Source organism: Herpailurus yagouaroundi, unplaced genomic scaffold (assembly GCF_014898765.1).
Source record: "Herpailurus yagouaroundi ecotype Mexico unplaced genomic scaffold, PumYag 182, whole genome shotgun sequence".
Lineage (NCBI taxonomy): Eukaryota > Metazoa > Chordata > Mammalia > Carnivora > Felidae > Herpailurus > Herpailurus yagouaroundi.
Genome location: NW_024412413.1, coordinates 42,323,418 through 42,343,122, shown reverse-complemented (window position 1 = coordinate 42,343,122; position 19,705 = coordinate 42,323,418). Strand labels below are relative to the sequence as shown.

Here is a 19,705-nt window from a genome sequence, read left to right as displayed (position 1 = left end):
TTTAGTTGAACTATCCTTTTCCATCTACGCTGGTGGTGTTTCTATCAGCATCATTCTTGTAAAAACATTGTGAGTTTCTTATGAATTTTATTAGAATTAACTCAATTTAACAGATGCCACATCCACAGATTTCTTTGAGATAGCCAGTTCACTCCTCTGGGCTATGTCATGGTGCTGTAGGACAGTGGACTTAAAAGCCTTAGAAGCTCTTCTGGCTAGCTGAGATATTCTGAAAGGTACACCTTTTAGACTCTTTAAAGCCCTTTTGAAAGGCTCCAACAGACATTGCCTTTCTGAACTCTCAACACAGAATCTTACAGAAGCCTGATCTTGATTGGATCCTTATTCTGAGGCCATTTTTTACTAATGGCACCCTGGGATTTGAGAAGTGTTTAGATAAGTAAAGGGAAGGGAGAAGGCATTCATTCCATTCCATAGTGGAGGATACCAGGATAAATAAAAGCACAGTCTTGCGGGAGAATAGCAAAGAAAGTCATCCTGCTGGGTTCATGATGAGGGGAAACACAAAATGAAATTGTAAAGGTAGAATAAAATCAGACAAATTAAGAGTCCTGATTACCAGATTATGGAATCTGGAATTTAAGCTCTCGACGGTTTGTCCAAATGTTACTACATCAGAGACACCTGGAGAGTTTTATAAATACAGAGCCTCACCCTAGAGGAAAAAACAGCTCCCAGAGCTTCTGAAAGGCCGGAGTAGAAATCTGTATCTAAGCAAAGCTCCCAGGTGATTGATTCTCAGACACAGCCAGACTCAGAAGCCACTGCTCTAGGCAATAGTCAACTGGTGACTTTTTGAGAATGGAAGGGACATAAATGCAGTTATCTAGTGAAATTTTTGGTTATAAATCTGAATAATAAAAATAAATTACCCTTACCAAGTGCTCAGTTTCCTCACTTGTGAAACAGGGAAAATGATTTATACACCATAAGGTTCTTGCAAGCATTCTAGGAGCTAATGCATGTAAAAAATCACTTAGAGACATGAAGAGCATTAAAAGTTAGTCATTATTACTATAAGTTTCTAGAACTCTTAAGTCTTTCCATTCACAAGCTGATAATACTAAGCAAGAGTATTTGAGATATTGTAGACAAATCAAAGAGGCTTACAGAATATTTGTTAATCTCCTCCAGCAGTTTATCTTCCTCATAATCAAGAGTTAATGAATCTACCTTATTTCAAAACAAATCTGACACCTGGAAACTCTGACATGGAATTTCAGTAGGTAAACCCAAGATATTTTGCATTACACAAAGCCAATAGGTTGACTTTAATAAAAAGTATATTCAGCATGTAATTCACTCCATAAATATTAACCAGGTGCAAATCAAGATATAACTGACACTAGAGCTGCTTTAAATGCAAAAATTAGAGGTTTACATGGGTCACTAAAATAATTTCTAAATGAGATTAAGATGCTTAAATACAGCAACAGCTGAAATATCAGCTTACAACTCAAACAGAATAATTTATTTAAAATAATCATAATTATTATTTATTAAACATTTCCCACTGAAATAAAGTTCAAAATGATCATGTAACTTACTATTTACCAATTAATATTCATTTAAAAAGAAGTCACTAAAGCCTACTTTCAAAGAATAATTCATAGTCACAATACCAAAACCTGAATAATTAGAGACATTGTGATAGTTAAGACTCCAAATTAAAATTTTAAAATATTTGATAACCTAAGTATACATTAGCTTTAAAACACCAAACTTAAGTGCTTAGTTTTAAAAGCAGAAATCTTTCCACCATTGCTACCGTAGTACCGCAAGAGAGTTCAAAGCATCTGATTAAATAAACTGTGCTAAGAAGCAGAATTCAAGATATGAAATTTATCAAATATGAATTAGGAAGTGAGATCCATAATCCTTAGGAGTCCCCAAGACTCTTTTAGAGAGTCTGCAAGGTTAAAACTAGTTCCATAATAGATTTTCATTGTGTTGACATTTGCACTGACAGCACAAAAGCAATGTTCAAAGTGCTAACACCTTAGCACAAATCAATGCAAAGAGACTAACTGTTGTAGGGTCACTGATTTCTTCACTGCCATGCACTTACAGTAAAAGGCCAGTTTCACTTACAGATGTTGTTGATGAAGCATTAAAAATTATTCATCTTAAACCCTGATGGTTTTAACATTTCTGTGTGACAAGATGAGAAGTATGCATAAAGTACATCTTTGTATTGTATTTTAAAATGTGTCAACACTTAGTAGATCTATGTAATTCACTAACTATTTCCCAAATGACTAATGCTTGATGTTAAAAAAAAAATCATTCATGAGTGGGGCGCCTGGGTGGCGCAGTCGTTAAGCGTCCGACTTCAGCCAGGTCACGATCTCGCGGTCCGGGAGTTCGAGCCCCGCGTCAGGCTCTGGGCTGATGGCTCAGAGCCTGGAGCCTGTTTCCGATTCTGTGTCTCCCTCTCTCTCTGCCCCTCCCCCGTTCATGCTCAATCTCTGTCCCAAAAATAAATAAATGTTTGAAAAAAAAAAATTAAAAAAAAAAATCATGCATGAGTAAAGAACCATTCAAAGTTCAAGAGAGATGAATGGACTTTAACTTAAGAGAGTACGAAAAGATTATTGATGCGGTTTCAGATTCTACTTTGCAACCAATATTTAAGAAACTACCACTTGTGGGGTGCCTGGATGGCACACTCTGTTAAGTGTCTACTCTTGATATAGGCTCAGGTCATGATCTCATGGTTCATGGGATCGAGCCCTGTGCCAGACTCTGCACAGACAGCACAGAGCCTGCGTGGGATTCTCTCTGTCCCCTTCTCTCTCTGCCACTCCCTCCCGCCCTCCCTCCCTCCCTCCCTCTCTCTCTCTCAAAATAAATAAATAAACTTAAAAAAAAAACTACCACTTGTCAAATTTTGGTGTGTATCAAAGACTATTTGCATTTATGTATTAAGCTATTAATGTAATCCTCCCTTTTCTGACTATGTATGTGTGTGAGGCCAGATTTTGTTCATATTCTTCAATCGAATCATTACATCATGATTGCAGAAGCAGATATGAAAATCTGGGTGTCTGTCTGTAAACTAGATATTAAAGAGATTTGCAAAAATTGTAAATAGTAGTTCTCAACCAATGACAATTTTGTCCCTCAAGGGACATTTGGCAAAGTGTCAGCTATTTCTGGTTGTATACAACTGGAGAAAATGCTATCGTCATCTAGTGGGTAGAGGCCAAAGATGCTGCTAAATACCCTACAATGCATAGGACACCCCCCGCAAGAATTATCCAGCCCATAATGTTAATAGTGGCAAGTCTGAAAGACCATGAAGGAAAAGAATACCACTCTTCTCAATACTTTTTTTTGAGGGAAAGGAAGGAGGAACATAGTTATTTTTAATAAAAACGTTATTCATATTAACCTGTAAAAGGCTTATTATTATAAATTTAAATGATTAAGTATAAACATTTTTAAAATTTCTTCCTTCTATTTTACGATAAATACCGATAGGTTAATCCACATAAAAGTTCTTTGAGGTCTTCAATAATTTTTAACAGTGTAAAGGAGTCTTGAGACCACAAAGTTTGAGAATCACTCAATTAGAACAGTATAACTAACCAAGTACACTGGGGAATATAAGAGGAATTAAAAGGACTCTAAAGGAAAATAAACTCATTTCAAGAGTAAAATAGATGACCAAAGCAAACAAAAAACCCATAAAACCAAATAGCTACAAAGAAAAAATTATGATAGACCTAAAATGTCATTCTCCCCTTATAACCACAACTAAATTAAAAGCACAATTTCTTACCCTGACTATGAGGACTTGCTGGACTAAAAGACGGCTGATACAAATCTTTGGTTGGTGTTGGATAAGCTTCTTTCCCTTGGCGCTGACTCATCTTTCCTGGTGTCAGATGTTGAGATTCGTCACTGTTTGCTACCACAGCTCAAGGAAAGAAGAATAAAAGAATTAGTACTGATGTTACACATTTACATAATTACACAGTTAATAATACGGTATAGAACTATGATTGAAATAGCCTCAATAGTTATATTTGTTTTCCAACTCTGTACTTTAATAAATCTGCATAACTTTTATTTTCTTTTAATTGTAGTTTGCCATCAATCCAAGAGGAACGTATGCTACGTATGGGTCCAATTACACAAAATTTAGACATTATAAAAATGAAAATACAGTCAACTAAAAATGAAGGGTACTCCAAAGTTTACTATGGCCTTTTCATTGTGCTATTAACTTTTTACATTTGCCAATAAACCAATAAGCAAGAGACAAAGTCATTGCATTAAAAAAAAAAAAATGGAGGCCCCTGGGTGGCTCAGTCAGTTGACAGTCTGACTTCAGCTCAGGTCGTGATTTCACAGTTCGGGAGTTTGAGCCCCACACTGGGCTCTGTGCTGACAGCTCAGAGCCTGGAGCCTGCTTCAGATTCTGTCTGCCTGTCTGTCTCTCTCTCTCTGCCCCCTGCCCCCCCCCCACTCACACTCTGTCCCTCTCAAAAATAAACAAACGTTAAAAAAATTTTTTTTAAAAAGAAATACAGTCACTAAACATATGAAATACTCAACCTTCATTAGTAATCAGAAAAAATACAAATTAGTAGCAATATAAAATATTCATATTCACTAGAATTTCTACTCTAATTCCTAATTTTCATGAAAAATAGGTATGATTCTTGTTTTAGAAATAGGAAAACTTGAGGTTCATTCAGAGACTGCTTTACAAGACTCAGTAATAGAGGTAAGATGTCTAACTCAGGAGCATTTGGTTCCAAAGTCTAATCTCTTAAAAGCTTGCTGCCTCAATAATCAATTTAAATAGTGTTTAAAGTCGTTATTCACCCATTTGCTAATGAAGAAGAGCAATGCCCACTTGCAGAGAGGGCAGAAAAGAGAAAAATACTCAAATGAAGGAACAGGGCAAATTGTGACGAAATCCACAGTGCCCTAGCCATCTCCATGTCCATTCATTTTGTTTCTGTGCTTTCTGCCTACAAAAGCTTAGCTTTATCTTGAGAAAGAATGATTCTGTCTTCACTACAGATTTAATTTGTAACTTAACCAGAAAATCATGTTCACATTTTTATCACTGTACCTTTTTTTTTTTTTTAATTTTTTTTCAACTCTTTTTATTTATTTTTTTGGGACAGAGAGAGACAGAGCATGAACGGGGGAGGGGCAGAGAGAGAGGGAGACACAGAACCGGAAACAGGCTCCAGGCTCTGAACCATCAGCCCAGAGCCTGACGTGGGGCTGGAACTCACGGACCGCGAGATCGTGACCTGGCTGAAGTCGGACGCTTAACCGACTGCGCCACCCAAGCGCCCCTATCACTGTACCTTTTAAATCAACTCTTTTAAATTAAATTGTTTTCTATTGTGCTCAAGTTTTCAAGATCTATATTTTAGCTTTGTACATTTCAATGTAAAAACTAAAAAACAAAAAACAAAACAAAACAAAAAAACCCCAAAACACAAAAACCTTCCACTTAACATCCAAGTAAAGATATAAAAAGTCTATGTTCCCATCAAGTCCATAAAAAAAAAAGAATCTATACACTGAGGACTCCTGAATTTATCTCTTCCTGAACTAAACTCACACGTCCAATTGCCTGACTTATACTAGCCTCTACTTTTTAACAGGCATCTCAAATTTATCCAGAGCATAATTCTTGATTCTGTTTATCCTCCAAACCTACCACTCACTATTGTCCTCCATCACTTTCTCAGGCCAAAAACTTCAGATATATTCTTTTATTTTTCTCTTCCTTAAACACTTCACACCTGATTTATTTGTGAGATCTTTATAGTTTACCCTCAGAATTTATCTTGAATCTTTTTACTTCTTCCCACTTCTACAACTATCACCCTATTCTAAGCCACCATTACCTGTCCACTGGATCACAGCAACAGATTTTTACCTAGTCTCCAGACTTACTGTCTTGCTCTTTGCTTGTTTAGAATTCATTCTCTACACAGAAACCCGAATAATCTTTGTAAATCATGAATCAGATCTGCGCCACACAGAAATATCCTCAATGCTTTCCATTATACTTGAATCCCATGGCATACGAACTGAAAAGTGTCTGGCCTCTGCTTACCTTTACAATCTCATTATCTACTACTCTCCTTAGTCACTTGGCTACTTGGCTCCAGCTAGAATGGCCTTCGTGGTATTCCTTAAAACATGCCATTTTGCTCCAGTGTCTGGGTCTTTCTATCTCTTGTTCTCTCAACCTGGAAAACTCCTACTGCAGAGGTTCACATTATTGACCCCTCTCTACGTGTTGTCTGTGCTCTAATGCCCTATCTTCAACAAAGCTCTTCATCATGCCTATGAAATTGATCAATTCTTTTATTTTTTTGGTTAGTGTGCACTCTGCCACGATTATACTCTATCACTTTATCATACATGATTTTCACTGTTGCTCTTATCACTATCTGAAATTATATCATTTGTTTATTGTCTGCCTTCTACAGGAGACCATTAAGTTCCATAAGAGAATGGAGTTTTATCTGCCTTATATTTCCATAAATCCTCAAGTCCTCGTATGGTTCTGACATAATGAAGGTGTTCAATAGGGTCTTGCTGAATGAACCAATCAACAAATTTTATACCTTTATCAAACTTTATTATCATAAAGTAAATGGCAGCTCCTTTGGTTACTAAATCCAAGATCCACTTAATTCCTAAAAATTACTATTAAAATTAAAGATGTATGGTATAGATGTAGGAAGAGACAAATTGACCTAAAGAACAAAACAGAGAGATCTCATAATCAAACCCATGCATACGCTGAGCCTAGATATACAACAGAAGTAGGGACTACCTCCATTAATGATACTAGGAAAATTAAGTATTGGAAAATCAGGTCCCTATCCTCATACCATGCACAAAGAACAGTCTTAGGAAATAAAGACATCACTGTAAAAAGCAAAACTTAAAACCTTTTAGAAGAAAATATAAAAAAAATATCTTTATAAACTTGGGATAAGGAATGATTCCTTTAAAAAGACACAACAAAGCACTAACCAAAAATAAAGAACTGATAAATTCTACTATATTAAAATTAAGATTTTAATCAAAAGGTACCATAAAAAGTTAGAAAGAAAAACAGGATATTTGCAACATATATAATTAACAAAGGGTTAGTATCCAGAATATGTTAAGAAAGATAACAAGCCTATAAATCAATTAGAAAAAGACCAACAACACAGTAGAGAAATGTAGGGATACATCAAAAAGAATAAAATACCTAGGAATACATTTAATCAAGAGGTGAAAGACATGTACAATGAAAACTATAAGACAGTGACAAAAGAAACTGAAAACACAAATAAATGGAAAGACAGTCCATTCTCATGGATTGGAATAATTAATATTGTTAAAATGTCCATACCACCTACAGCAACCTACAGATTCGATGCAGCCCCTATGAAAATTCCAATGGCATTTTTCACAGAATTAGAACAAAAAATTCTAAAATTTGTGTGAAACCACAAAAGACTCTGAATAACCAAAATAATCTTGAAAAAGAAGAACAAAGCTGAAGGCATCATGTTCCCTGGTTTCAAACTATAAAACAAAGCTACAACAATCAAAACAGTATGGTGAACACACGTAAATTAATAAAACTGAATAGAGGGCCCATAAGTACACCTATGCATATATGGTCATATTAATTTGGGACAAAAAAGTCAAGAATATACAAGAAAATGGCAGTCTCTTCAATAAATGGTGCTGGGAAAACTGGACATCCATATGCAAAAGAAAGAAACTGAACCACTGTCTTACATCATATATAAAAATTAACTCAAAATTAATCAAAGACTTGAATATAAGATCTAAAACCCTAAAACTCCAAAAAGAAAACACAGGCAGTAAGCATCAGACTTGGTGATGGTTTTCTGGACCTGACACCAAAAGCAGAGGCAACAAAAACAAAAAACAAAAATAAACAAGTAGGACTACATATCAAACTAAAAAGCTTCTGCACCACAAAGGAAACCATCAACAAAAGGAAAAGACAACCTCCTGAATGGGAGAAAATATTTACAAGTCATATATCTGATAAGGGGTTCATGTCCAAAATACACTAAGAGCTCATATAACTCAACAGCAAAAAAAAAAAAATAAGCAATCTGACTTAAAAATGGGCAGAAGATCTGAATAAACACTTTTCCAAAGACAGAATGGCCAACAGGTATATGGAAAGATGCTAAACATCACTAATCATCAGGGAAATGGAAATCAAAACCACAATGAGCTATTATCCCCTCACACCTGTTAGAATGGCTATTATCAAAAAGAAAGGAAATAACAAGCATTGGCAAGGATATGGAGAAACATGACTCCCTGTGCACAGTCAGTAGGAATGTAACTTGGTGTAGCCAATTCACCACTGCGGAAAACAGTACGGAGAGTCCTCAAAAAGTTAAAAGAAACAACCATAGGATCCAGCAATTCCAGTTCTGTGTATTTTCCTGAAGAAAATGAAAACACAAATCTGGAAAGATATATGCACCCCTATGTTCACCATAGAATTACTTACAGCAGCCAAGACATGGAAACAACCTAAGTGTCCACTGACAAATGAATGGAATACTCAGCCATAAAAAAAAGAATGAAATTTTTGCCATTTATGACATGGATGGACCTTGAGGGCATTATGGTGAGTGAAATAAGTCAGACAGAGAATGTCAAATACTGTATTATCCAAGTTGAAACACCAAGTTCATAGATACACAGACTGGTGGTTGCCAGAAGCAGGGCGGTAGTGAGTGGGAAAAATGGGTGAAGGGAATCAAAGGTTACAAACTTTCAATTATAGATAAATAAGTCATATTAATGCAATGTACAGAATGATGATTAATAATACTATACTGCATATTTGAAAGTTGCTAAGAGAATAAATCTTGAAAAGTCCTCATCATAAAAAAAATTCTGTAACTATGTGTGATGATGGATATTAATTAGACTTACTGTGGTGATCATTTTGTAATATATACAAATACTGAATCATCACTGCATACCTGAAACTAACATAAATTTGTATGTCAATTGTGTCTCAATAAAAAAAAATTTTTTTAATTAAAGAAAAAGAAAAATGGGGCAGGGACCTGAACAGTGAATTCATGGAAGAAAAAATGCAAATGGCCAATAAATATATAAAAAAGATGTTTATCCTCTTGGTAACCAGGAAAATACAAATCAAGATCCCAATGAAATAAATATTTTACACTCAGTAAAACTGACAAAAATTAGTAAGTCTGATAATACTAAGTGCTGATAAGGATGAGAATCAATGAGACATTTAAGCACTGCTGCTTGAGAATAAACTGATCTAAGCACTTTGGAAAAGAAATTTAGAACTACCTTATAAAACTGAACACCAGTGGGGCGCCTGGGTGGCGCAGTCGGTTAAGCGTCCGACTTCAGCCAGGTCACGATCTCGCGGCCCGTGAGTTCGAGCCCTGCGTCAGGCTCTGGACTGATGGCTCAGAGCCTGGAGCCTGTTTCTGATTCTGTGTCTCCCTCTCTCTCTGCCCCTCCCCCGTTCATGCTCTGTCTCTCTCTGTCCCAAAAATAAATAAACATTGAAAAAAAAATTAAAAAAAAAACAAAAAAAAAACTGAACACCAGCATACCATAGGGATCCAACAATCCCACTTTTAGCTTTATACCTAGAAATAATACTCTTATATGTGTTTACCAAGAGACAATAAGAATGTTCAGAGTAAAAATCAAAACCATTTCAATATTCACCAACTGAAAATAAATGGCTTTGTATACTGTGGTATATGCATTTAATGGAATAGCATATAGCACTGAAAAGGAATGATCTATATCTATACCCCAAAACATGGCTGAATCTGGAACATAAAATATTAACTACAAAAAAAATCCTAGAAAATGACATACAGCACTCTCATAAAATTAAATACCAGCAAAACTTAGTGACATACACGGAATTTAAAAATAAGTGCCTGCTGCTAGGAATTTACCCAAGAGATACAGGAGTACTGATGCATAGGGGCACTTGTACCCCAATGTTCATAGCAGCACTCTCAACAATAGCCAAATTATGGAAAGAGCCTAAATGTCCATCAACTGATGAATGGATAAAGAAATTGTGGTTTATATACACAATGGAGTACTACGTGGCAATGAGAAAGAATGAAATATGGCCCTTCGTAGCAACGTGGACGGAACTGGAGAGTGTGATGCTAAGTGAAATAAGCCATACAGAGAAAGACAGATACCATATGTTCTCACTCTTATGTGGATCCTGAGAAACTTAACAGAAACCCATGGGGGAGGGGAAGGAAAAAAAAAAGAAAAAAAAAGAGGTTAGAGTGGGAGAGAGAGCCAAAGCATAAGAGACTCTTAAAAACTGAGAACAAACTAAGGGTTGATGGGGGGTGGGAGGGAGGGGAGGGTGGGTGATGGGTATTGAGGAGGGCACCTTTTGGGATGAGCACTGGGTGTTGTATGGAAACCAATCTGACAATAAATTTCACATACTGAAAAAAAAAAAATAAGTGCCTGGCATCTCAGTCGGTTGAGCAGTCTGACTCTTGTTTTTGGCTTAGGTCATTATCCCAGGGTGGTGGGACGGAGCCCCGTGTCAAGCTTTGGCTGGGCGTGGAGCCTGCTTAAGATTCTTTTTTTTTCTCTCTCTCTCTCTCTCCCTCTGCCCCTCTCCCCCACTCGTGTACTCTCTCTAAAAAACAAACAAAACAACCACAAACAAAAAACAAACAAAAAACAAAACAAAAACACCCAAAAATAACAAAAAATACACTTTTTAAAAAAGCAAAGAATGATGAAAAATAGAAACTAGTCATCACCTCTTGGGGGCAGGCACAGGGATAGACGAGAGAAGAAGTACATAGTTGAACATGAGGGATTTTTAAGACTCAGGTTCTTAAGTTGAGCAGTAGGTTCAACACATACTGGATGATTATGCTTTATAATCTACATATGCTACATAGATTCATTTGTAGTATCAGACAATACTTTTTAGGCTAATTTAAAATACATTATGAGAAGAACAACTAATAGAATTAAAGTATGTTTCAGGATTCCATCAGTAAGATATAGGTATCTGTATCTTAAGTAACTTCACTATATAAAAAAGGAAATAGTCTGAGAATTGTAAATTTAGTTGTATTCACCTCTAACTCCTTACCAGTTGAGGTATTACTATTTATGACTTTGAGAACCTTGAAGTGGGAGGGTTTATAAAAGTACTTAGAAAAACAATTGTTTCCTACTTGTTCTCTCTTGCCCCATTCACAAGTATTAACAACTATACAGACAAGTGGATTTGCAGAATAGAAAAATCATTTTGATGTCCTACATCATTTGTACAATCTTAGACTATTTGAATGTAAGCTCAAGTAGGGAACTCACGGTTTTGATTTGTACCCTTTGGCATAAAACTGACAATAAATATTTGCCAAATCACTGGACAGATTTTGATAAATGAATCACTGCATGATTCCAATACAGTTTCTGACACTACAACTGCCTCATCTACTAAAGACAGCATAGCAGTGCCCTCTCCTGGTTCTACTTTTAGTAGAAATAAAGTAACCTATTTTGCTATTCATATTGCATAACTATCTTAACTACTGTAGAAACTAACTATGCTGGATAATTAATAGTAATATAATTAACTTACCAACTGCAACTTCTAAGGAGGATATGATTCTATAACTACTATCATTACTTTCTGAATTCAATACATCAATATAAAATCTGAAGAATTTTCCAAGCTTCATAGCCTGGTATTGGTCCTTAATCTAAGGAAGCTAAAATCAAGTTAAGTAATTATTTTAAAGTCATAAATAATTTCTATGTAAATCCTAGTATTCCCCTTACAGATGATGTACCTTTTCTCAAATACTTAAAGAATTTAAGCATGTTTGTATATATCGTTATAGCTTTTTCATTCAGTACAAATCCTAATATTAATGAAATTACTTTTCACTCTAAAAGATACATGATCTCTAGTAAGTAATTATATATCCTCAGCTTTTTAAGAGTTGGCAGAATACGATATAAACTCACCTCTAATATATATTGTATATTTCATTTGTGTATCCAGAAAATGTATAAACACAATAAATTTTCTCTAGTCCAAGCAGAAATTAAAGACCTATTATAAAATACAATTCCTAAAATAGGATAACTGTAGTTGGTATTAAAAATGCAACTGTAGGGCACCTGAGTGATTCAGTCAGTTAAGCAACCATCTCTTGATTTCAGTTCATATCATAATCCCAGGGTGGTGGGATTGAGCCCCATGATAGGCTCTGTACTGAGCATGAAGCCCACTTAAGATTCTCTCTCTCCCCAACTTGTGTGCATTATGTGAATGAATTAATGAATAAATAAAAATTATCTTAAAAAATGCATTTCTACTGGTCAGTTCATCATTGCCAATCAGTTCACCTGAGCCAACATCTAAATACATAAGGTAACTAAAGGAATTGAAAAATCCATTGAAAATATCTGCCAGGTATCACAAGCAAGGCTGACAAGAAAACATAAAAATGTTTTCATATTTGTATACTTTTTTCAACTTTTAAAATTTCTACTATTCTAGGGGTGCCTGGGTGGCTCAGTCAATTGAACATCCAACTCTTGGTTTTGGCTCAGGTTATGATCCCAGGTTTGTGGGATCAAGCTCTGTGTCAGGCTCTGGACTGAGGGTGGAGCCTGCTTAAGATTCTCTCTCTCTCTCTCTCTCTCTCTCTCTCTCTGCCCCTCTCTCCCACTCATGTTCTCTCTCAAAAAAAAAATTCTACTATTCTAATAATGCTGGTTGTGTAATAAAAAATATATTTAAAATACTATGAATTGTTAAAATTAAGAATTTTAAAAAGGAATTTTAGCATATTACTTTAAATCACCTCTTTTTAGAAAAAAAATTACATTATATACTATAATCAATATTAGAGACAAATAGCAACCAATCCATACCAAAGAATTTTACAACTAGAAGAAAGCTTGCTATTTCACCTTGTTTAGTCAATGGGAAAAAAATGAGCCCCAAAGCATTGAGCTGACTTACTGTGGTCAGATAACAGTTTAAGAAGAAATACTAAAACTTCCTAAATCAATATAATTTCTACATTACGCTTCAATAAAGTTTAATTTTTGTCCGATTTATGACAGTAATATTTTAATTATTTGGCAGATTTGAATTTAGCAAACTGATGGTTTCATTATGATTTTTGAACTCAAAAGAATCTTGCTGAAGACACAGTGGCATAGTACCCATTTCTAACTCTTTTTGGTCATGTAAGTTCTTAGCTTCAGGCTCTTTGTCTAGAAAATTAATGCTTGAAGGGAAGTGGAAAAAATAGTTTCAAACAGAGAGGGAGGCAAACCATAAGAGACTCTTAAATACAGAGAAAAAACTGAGGGAGGGAGAGGGGAAAATGGTGATGGGCATTGAGGAGGGCACTTGTTGGGATGAGCACTGGGTGTTGTATGTAAGTGATTAAGCATGGGAATCTACTCCCAAAGCCAAGAGCACACTGTATACACTCTATGTCAACAATACACTCTAACTTGACAATAAATTATATTAGAAAAAAAGATGATATTTTAGGTTTCTTTCACCTCAGTAATACTATGATTTAAAAAAAAAAAAAGTTGCCCCTGTCACAATGCTCTAAAATTATCTATTCATGGGTGTAACCCCCGTGCTAGACTATAATGTAAGGGTACAGGCAGGGTGCATATTTTATTCATCATATATTCCCCAAAGCTAGCACAGTGTCTGGTCAAAAAAAATTTTTTTTCAGACATAAATTTAATGGGTACATCTTTTAAATCACTAAGATGAAACACGCTTCACTTATAAAATCCCAGAGTAAAAATAAATGTGTTTCATAACCAAATTATCTATTATGTAAAGATTGTGACAAAATAAAACAATATTTCTCATTTTCACATGAAAGTGAATTTTTTTATCATGTCCAGTCTCAAAGAAGTCTGATCTATGCTTTATGATGACTATAGAAAGGAAAACTATGAAGAGGTCTTTTTTTTTTTTTTTTAACCCCTCCCACCATGCCTGAAGATGAGGTCTAAAATTATGAATTAGATAATTTAGCTAAGTATATAATCCATCTTTAGACAATCAAGAAGCAAATACACAAACATTATCAATCTCATATGGGCACTGACAACAGATGGGCACTGAATCACCATTTACATTCTTTGCATTTCAGTGCTTGGGAAGAAAAGTAGAAGACTTAATAAGAGAAATACTGTATGCCTCTTATAAGTACACATCAAAACATTCTGTCTCCAAATATGCCATTCAAACTTTGGCTACTTACTTGATGGCCCAAGGACATCTTTGCTATCACCAAGAAGCTTTTAATGCAGGGTAATTGAGCAGCAAACAAATATAATCCAAACCAGGAAGAAGCAAAATGCATCAGGATTGAAGCAGCAGTGAAACAAAAGGACAAGGAAAATAAGCATTAGTTTATAAGTAGAAAGCACATGCAAATCAATCCTAATAATCATAATTCACAAGGAATTTCCTCTGCCACACATAAAAAGATCTTGGCTTAAGCATTATAAAATATTTGTTTAAATTTTGGAAAATAAAGATGGAAAGGCAAAACCGAAATCAACCAAGTACTTTGTTTTGAAAATTATTCAAGTCAAAAATTACTTTCAAATTTTAACTCATGATATGGGTTAGGAGTGGTAAAATTATTCAGAAATGTAAAGGACAGCCCAAAGTTATTAATTCTTTAAATGTAAGTGGTTTAAAAAATCTGTAACACCCATGCACTATTAAATATTAGTTCTGCATGCCATGAGAGCACTTAACACTACATAGAAATTCAGTCTGTTTCTTACATAAAAAGAAAGGAACATTTACTAAGTGCTCATTATATGCCAAGCTTTGTGCAAAGAGCTTTTACAAAGACATCAACAAAGTAAATTTTTTCTCAAATACCAAAAAAAAAAAAAAGAAGAAGAAAAAAACCGAAGAGGAATATTGATTAGAAATGATACAATTTTATTGTCAGACAAAATTTTCTTGGGACCCACTAAACATGAAGTAAAGCACCTGGAGCTACTGCGCTTTAAGAAGGAAGAAGACCCAATTCTTAAATGAATAACATGCAATCACCTAAAAGAAACTGGGAAAGACTGGTGACCTTTTGTCTGGAAACTGTCTTAACATACAACATTATGCTAAATGTTGCTTAGGCATAAGAGACTCTTAAAAACTGAGAACAAACTGAGGGTTGATGGGGCGTGGGAGGGAGGGGAGGGTGGGTGATGGGTATTGAGGAGGGCACCTTTTGGGATGAGCACTGGATGTTGTATGGAAACCAATTTGACAATAAATTTCATATATTGAAAACACACACACACACACAAAATTAAAAAAAAAAAAAATGAAAATAAATGTTGCTTAGGGACAAGTGTTTTGGTCTCCCTTGGCAGAAACAGAGTCTTCAGCTTTGGGGTGCCTGGGTGTTCAGTCAGTTAAGTCAGTCTGAATCTTGATAATTGGCTCAGGTCATGATCTCGCAGTTTGTGAGATGGAGCCCCACATCAGGCTCTGCGCTGACATTGCAGAGCCTGCTTGGGTTTCTCTCTCTCCCTCATTCTCTGCCCTGCTCATGCACTGTCTCTGTCTCTTTCAAAAATAAATATAAACTTAAAAAAATAAAAGAAACAGTCTTCAGCTTTACTTCAGCTCAAATACCAAGTACAGTAACATCAAACCTAAAGTAACAACAAAAATAAAAAATTCTCACTGATTATATTATTGCTTGCTCTTATTTGAAGGGAATGAAGCAAAATTATCTGTGACCAAAAAGAAAGGTAGCAGTTGTTCACTCTGCCTCCTAGGAAAAAACTCTTGGCCCTGTTGCTTCCCTTAAGTGATGGTTATTTCACAGTGCTTTAAACCATGTTCTAATTCCTTTAAATGCATTTGCTCTAGTCATTTTCTGTAGTTTCCTATTCTTCTATAGACTGGTTTCAGCTTCACAGATAAACTAAAAAAATACAACTGGAATGACAACAAACTAATTGTGCTCAAATCCTTATTACTGATGACCATGTTACCACAACTCTCAAGCATGTGGAAAAAGATTAAAGTATTTGTGGTAGGCAATCTCTGCAAAGGCTCCAGTGATCCCCATATCTTGGTGCATAATCCCCTCTTTGAGTGTTTCTGGACTTACTGAGTCACTTCTAATGAATAGAATATGGCAGAATTGAATGGATGTCACTTTCAAGATTAGACGGTAAAAAGACTATGACCTCCATCTTGTTTATAGTCTGTTACTCTCTCTCAGATAGATCACCCTGGGGAAAGCCAGCTGCTGAGTCATCAGGCAGCCTTGCAGGGAAGCCCATGAGGTGAAGGAATGATGTCTGTCAACAACCAGTGAGTTTGTAAATGAATCTCCTGCCTTGACCTTTCCTCCCTCCCTTACACCCAGTCAAGCTTTCAGATGAGACTGCAGCAGCCACACTCCCCAGTAGCTTGACCACAACCATAGAAGAGATTTTTGAGCTAGATACACCTAGTAAACTGCTCTTAGATTCCTGACCCACAGAAACTGTAAAATAATAAATGTTTATTGTTTTATACCACTTAAATTTTGGAATATTTGTTATGTACCAATAAATAACTACTATGATATTGGAAAACTGAAAGAAGTTAGAAAACTGACAGAGATAACCATGGTAAGCTTGACAAATATTTCATAGACATCCTCTAAAAATATCTTTCTTTATTGATATGAATAATTACTAATTTCCCTGAATTTACCAGTAAATCTAAATTTCTTAAAGGAAAGCAATGGTTCTAACCATATATGCAAAGTTTGGAGTATTTAATTTCACAAGGCCAGTCATTTTTGAAGGTTTTTTAGTTGGTCTTCTATTTAGGGTAAGTGATTAAGTTCACTTTTATTGTACATATTCTCAAATTTTGTTAAGTAACAGCATTACGTCAACTTCTTTGTAGCTGTACTCCTTGCCTGTTTGCTCCCAGAAAATAATCCCTAGCATATACAGCAACTTCTGAATATTTGTTTCAGATTATGCTTTCAACATTACATCTTCAAGCATGTTTGGGTCATGTAAATCTGATTCTAATTTTTTTTTCATATTGAGACACTGGAGAATAATCAAAATAAACACGGTCTATTCCTATTATTGAGCCATCCATTCAAATACTTGAGATATGATAGGTATCATATAGACAGTAATCATTTTAGGCATCAAAGGATACAGTGAACAAAAAAGACAAAAATTTGCCCTTTGTGGTAGTTATGTTCTAGTGGAAGATATGAGTAACAACATAGTAACAATTAAAAATTTGTTACATATTATATAGTAAAAATGCTAAGGAAAAAAGCAGAAAATGAGGACACATAAAATATTAAGGAAGGGGGGTCATAATTGAAGATAGGGTGGCCTAAGAAATCTTCACTACAGAACTGAGTAAAGTGAGGGAGTTCAGCATAAGGACATAAAAGAGAAGAGTATTCCAGGCAGAGAGAAGAACAAGTATAGAATGGAGGACTGGGATAGGAGCAAGTCTGAAGGGCTTGGAGAAGAGTAACAAGGCCAGAGAGGCTGGACTAGAAGTACGAGAGAAGCAGGAAATAAAGTCAAAGAAGTAAATGAGTGCTAGATTGTGTAGGACCCAGTCAGGACTTTGGGTTTTTTTCTGAATGAGATGGGGAGCCACTGGATTTCTGAGAAAAGGAGTGACATAATTTGAATATGTTTTAACAGGATTGTTCCAGCTGTAATGTTAAGAATAGACTAGAGGAACAAAGGTACAATCAATTAGGAGTTACCATAATAATCTACGGGAGAGATAAAGGAGACTTGGACCAAGGAAGTAGCAGTGACGGTGAGAAGAAGTAGTTGAGTTCTGAATATTTTTGAAAAGAAAGTCAACAGGATTTCCAAACAGAGCAAGTATGAAATTAAAAAACAAAACAAACCAAACAAACAAAAACCCTGGAGGAATCAAAATGGTGTCAAATGTTGGGGTCTGAGCACCTGGAAGGATGGAACTGTCACTGTCAGAGATGGAAAGGACAGTGAGAAGGACTAGTTTACAGAAAGAAATGTAAGTGCTAAGTTTGGGACAGGTTAAGTTTGAAGTGTTTGTTAGACATTCAAGTTGAAATGTCAAATAGGGCGTTAGACACACAGACCTGTACAGGGAAAGGTTCAGGTTTGTAAGAAACAGTGTAAATTATGATTATGTATGAGAGTTAGGGCATATGACCTGAATGGCTATTCACAGAAGACTGAAAAATGCCACAGAATAAAAGAACAGGCAGGCACTAGAAAACATACATTATAATGGAACAACGGAACTAAGAATTAAGCTGAAATACTCCAAACAAAAGTGGAAAAACAATAAAAAAATAAGCAAGACTTCAGAAACCTTCCCCAGAAGATTGTGGATACAAAAGCATTAAACTGGGATACAAGTGAAATTATCCTCCCAGAATTGCCTGTAAGTGATACCAATAGGAAAAGTGATTTAAGTAATTGAAGATTACATATTAATTTTACCATGTAACTTACATCACTGGTCCTGTGTGCAAGGCCTAATTGCACACTACACTTATTTTTACTGCTTTTAGGACATGGGCCTAATTTGCACAGTCCCATGTTGTGTAACACATGAATAAAGACAGTGTGAAATTACTGATGTGGAAACATTCCATATAAGTATCTTGTAAGATAGTTTAAAAAATATAAAGCTAGCCAACTCTTCTTGGCTTTTGTTAGAGAACCAAAATACTACTAGAATCTTGGAAGAATCCAGGAACTTTTCCTCACCGTGTTCAAAAAAAAAAAAAAAAAAAAAAAGACCATTAATATATGATGGAAATATTTCCCCTAATTGAGTAACATCATATTTATCATTATCCCTTCAACAATGTCCACACAGTCATTTCAACAATTTGTGTATCATATAAACAGATTCTCTATTTTGGCAGAAACTATGGATTGAAAATAGTAAAATAATACTAAGATGCCTAGCATTTTTCTATTTATTATTAATGAGTACACTATCAACTACTTTTAACTAAAAGCATGAAATATAGCCATTACCTAAATCTCTACCGGTTTTAGTCTACAAACCTCAGGAAAAGAGCATTATGCAAACATTGGGATTTTATTTTAATGTGCTTCTAAATATTTACCACGCCACCAACAACTAGCCTACACTATCTTTCAGAAGTGTAAAGGAATAGGCAGAAAAAGTTCACAATCACACACTCATCCTGGGAGCCCCTTAATCCCAAGCAATTCAGGACAGATGACCACCCTAAAACACAGAAACAATCCCATAAGAGCTAGAGCTTGAGTCCACTGCCAGTAGCATAGCATCTCCCTCTTAGCATACATATTGATGTGACTTAAGTCATCCTGTGAGCTTAAGCCAAAGTACAGCTCATCAAGCATTGATACAACTTGAAAATAAAGTTTCAAGCAAGTAGCGCCTCTTCCCTCAATGAAGTTGATCGAGCTGTACTCAGAGACACAATCCTGCTGCAGCTGGCTCTCAGGAGCCACAATTGGGAAGGAGGATTATATAACACATCCCAAAAGTACTGTATTTAGTGTTATCTTTGGCCCTTAGAGTAAG

General features: G+C 35.4%; 1 protein-coding gene across 1 annotated transcript in view; it reads right to left on the bottom strand.

The window, feature by feature from the left end:
* Nucleotides 1-19,705, bottom strand: part of OSBPL8 (oxysterol binding protein like 8) — a 166,572-nt gene that overhangs the window by 84,107 nt on the left and 62,760 nt on the right. Inside the window, exons 4-5 of the mRNA XM_040490424.1 lie at nucleotides 14,376-14,412; nucleotides 3,806-3,943 (exon numbers count right to left, since the gene is read on the bottom strand). Coding sequence (XP_040346358.1) covers nucleotides 3,806-3,943; nucleotides 14,376-14,412 — 175 coding nt within the window. The remainder of the gene's footprint in view (nucleotides 1-3,805; nucleotides 3,944-14,375; nucleotides 14,413-19,705) is intronic.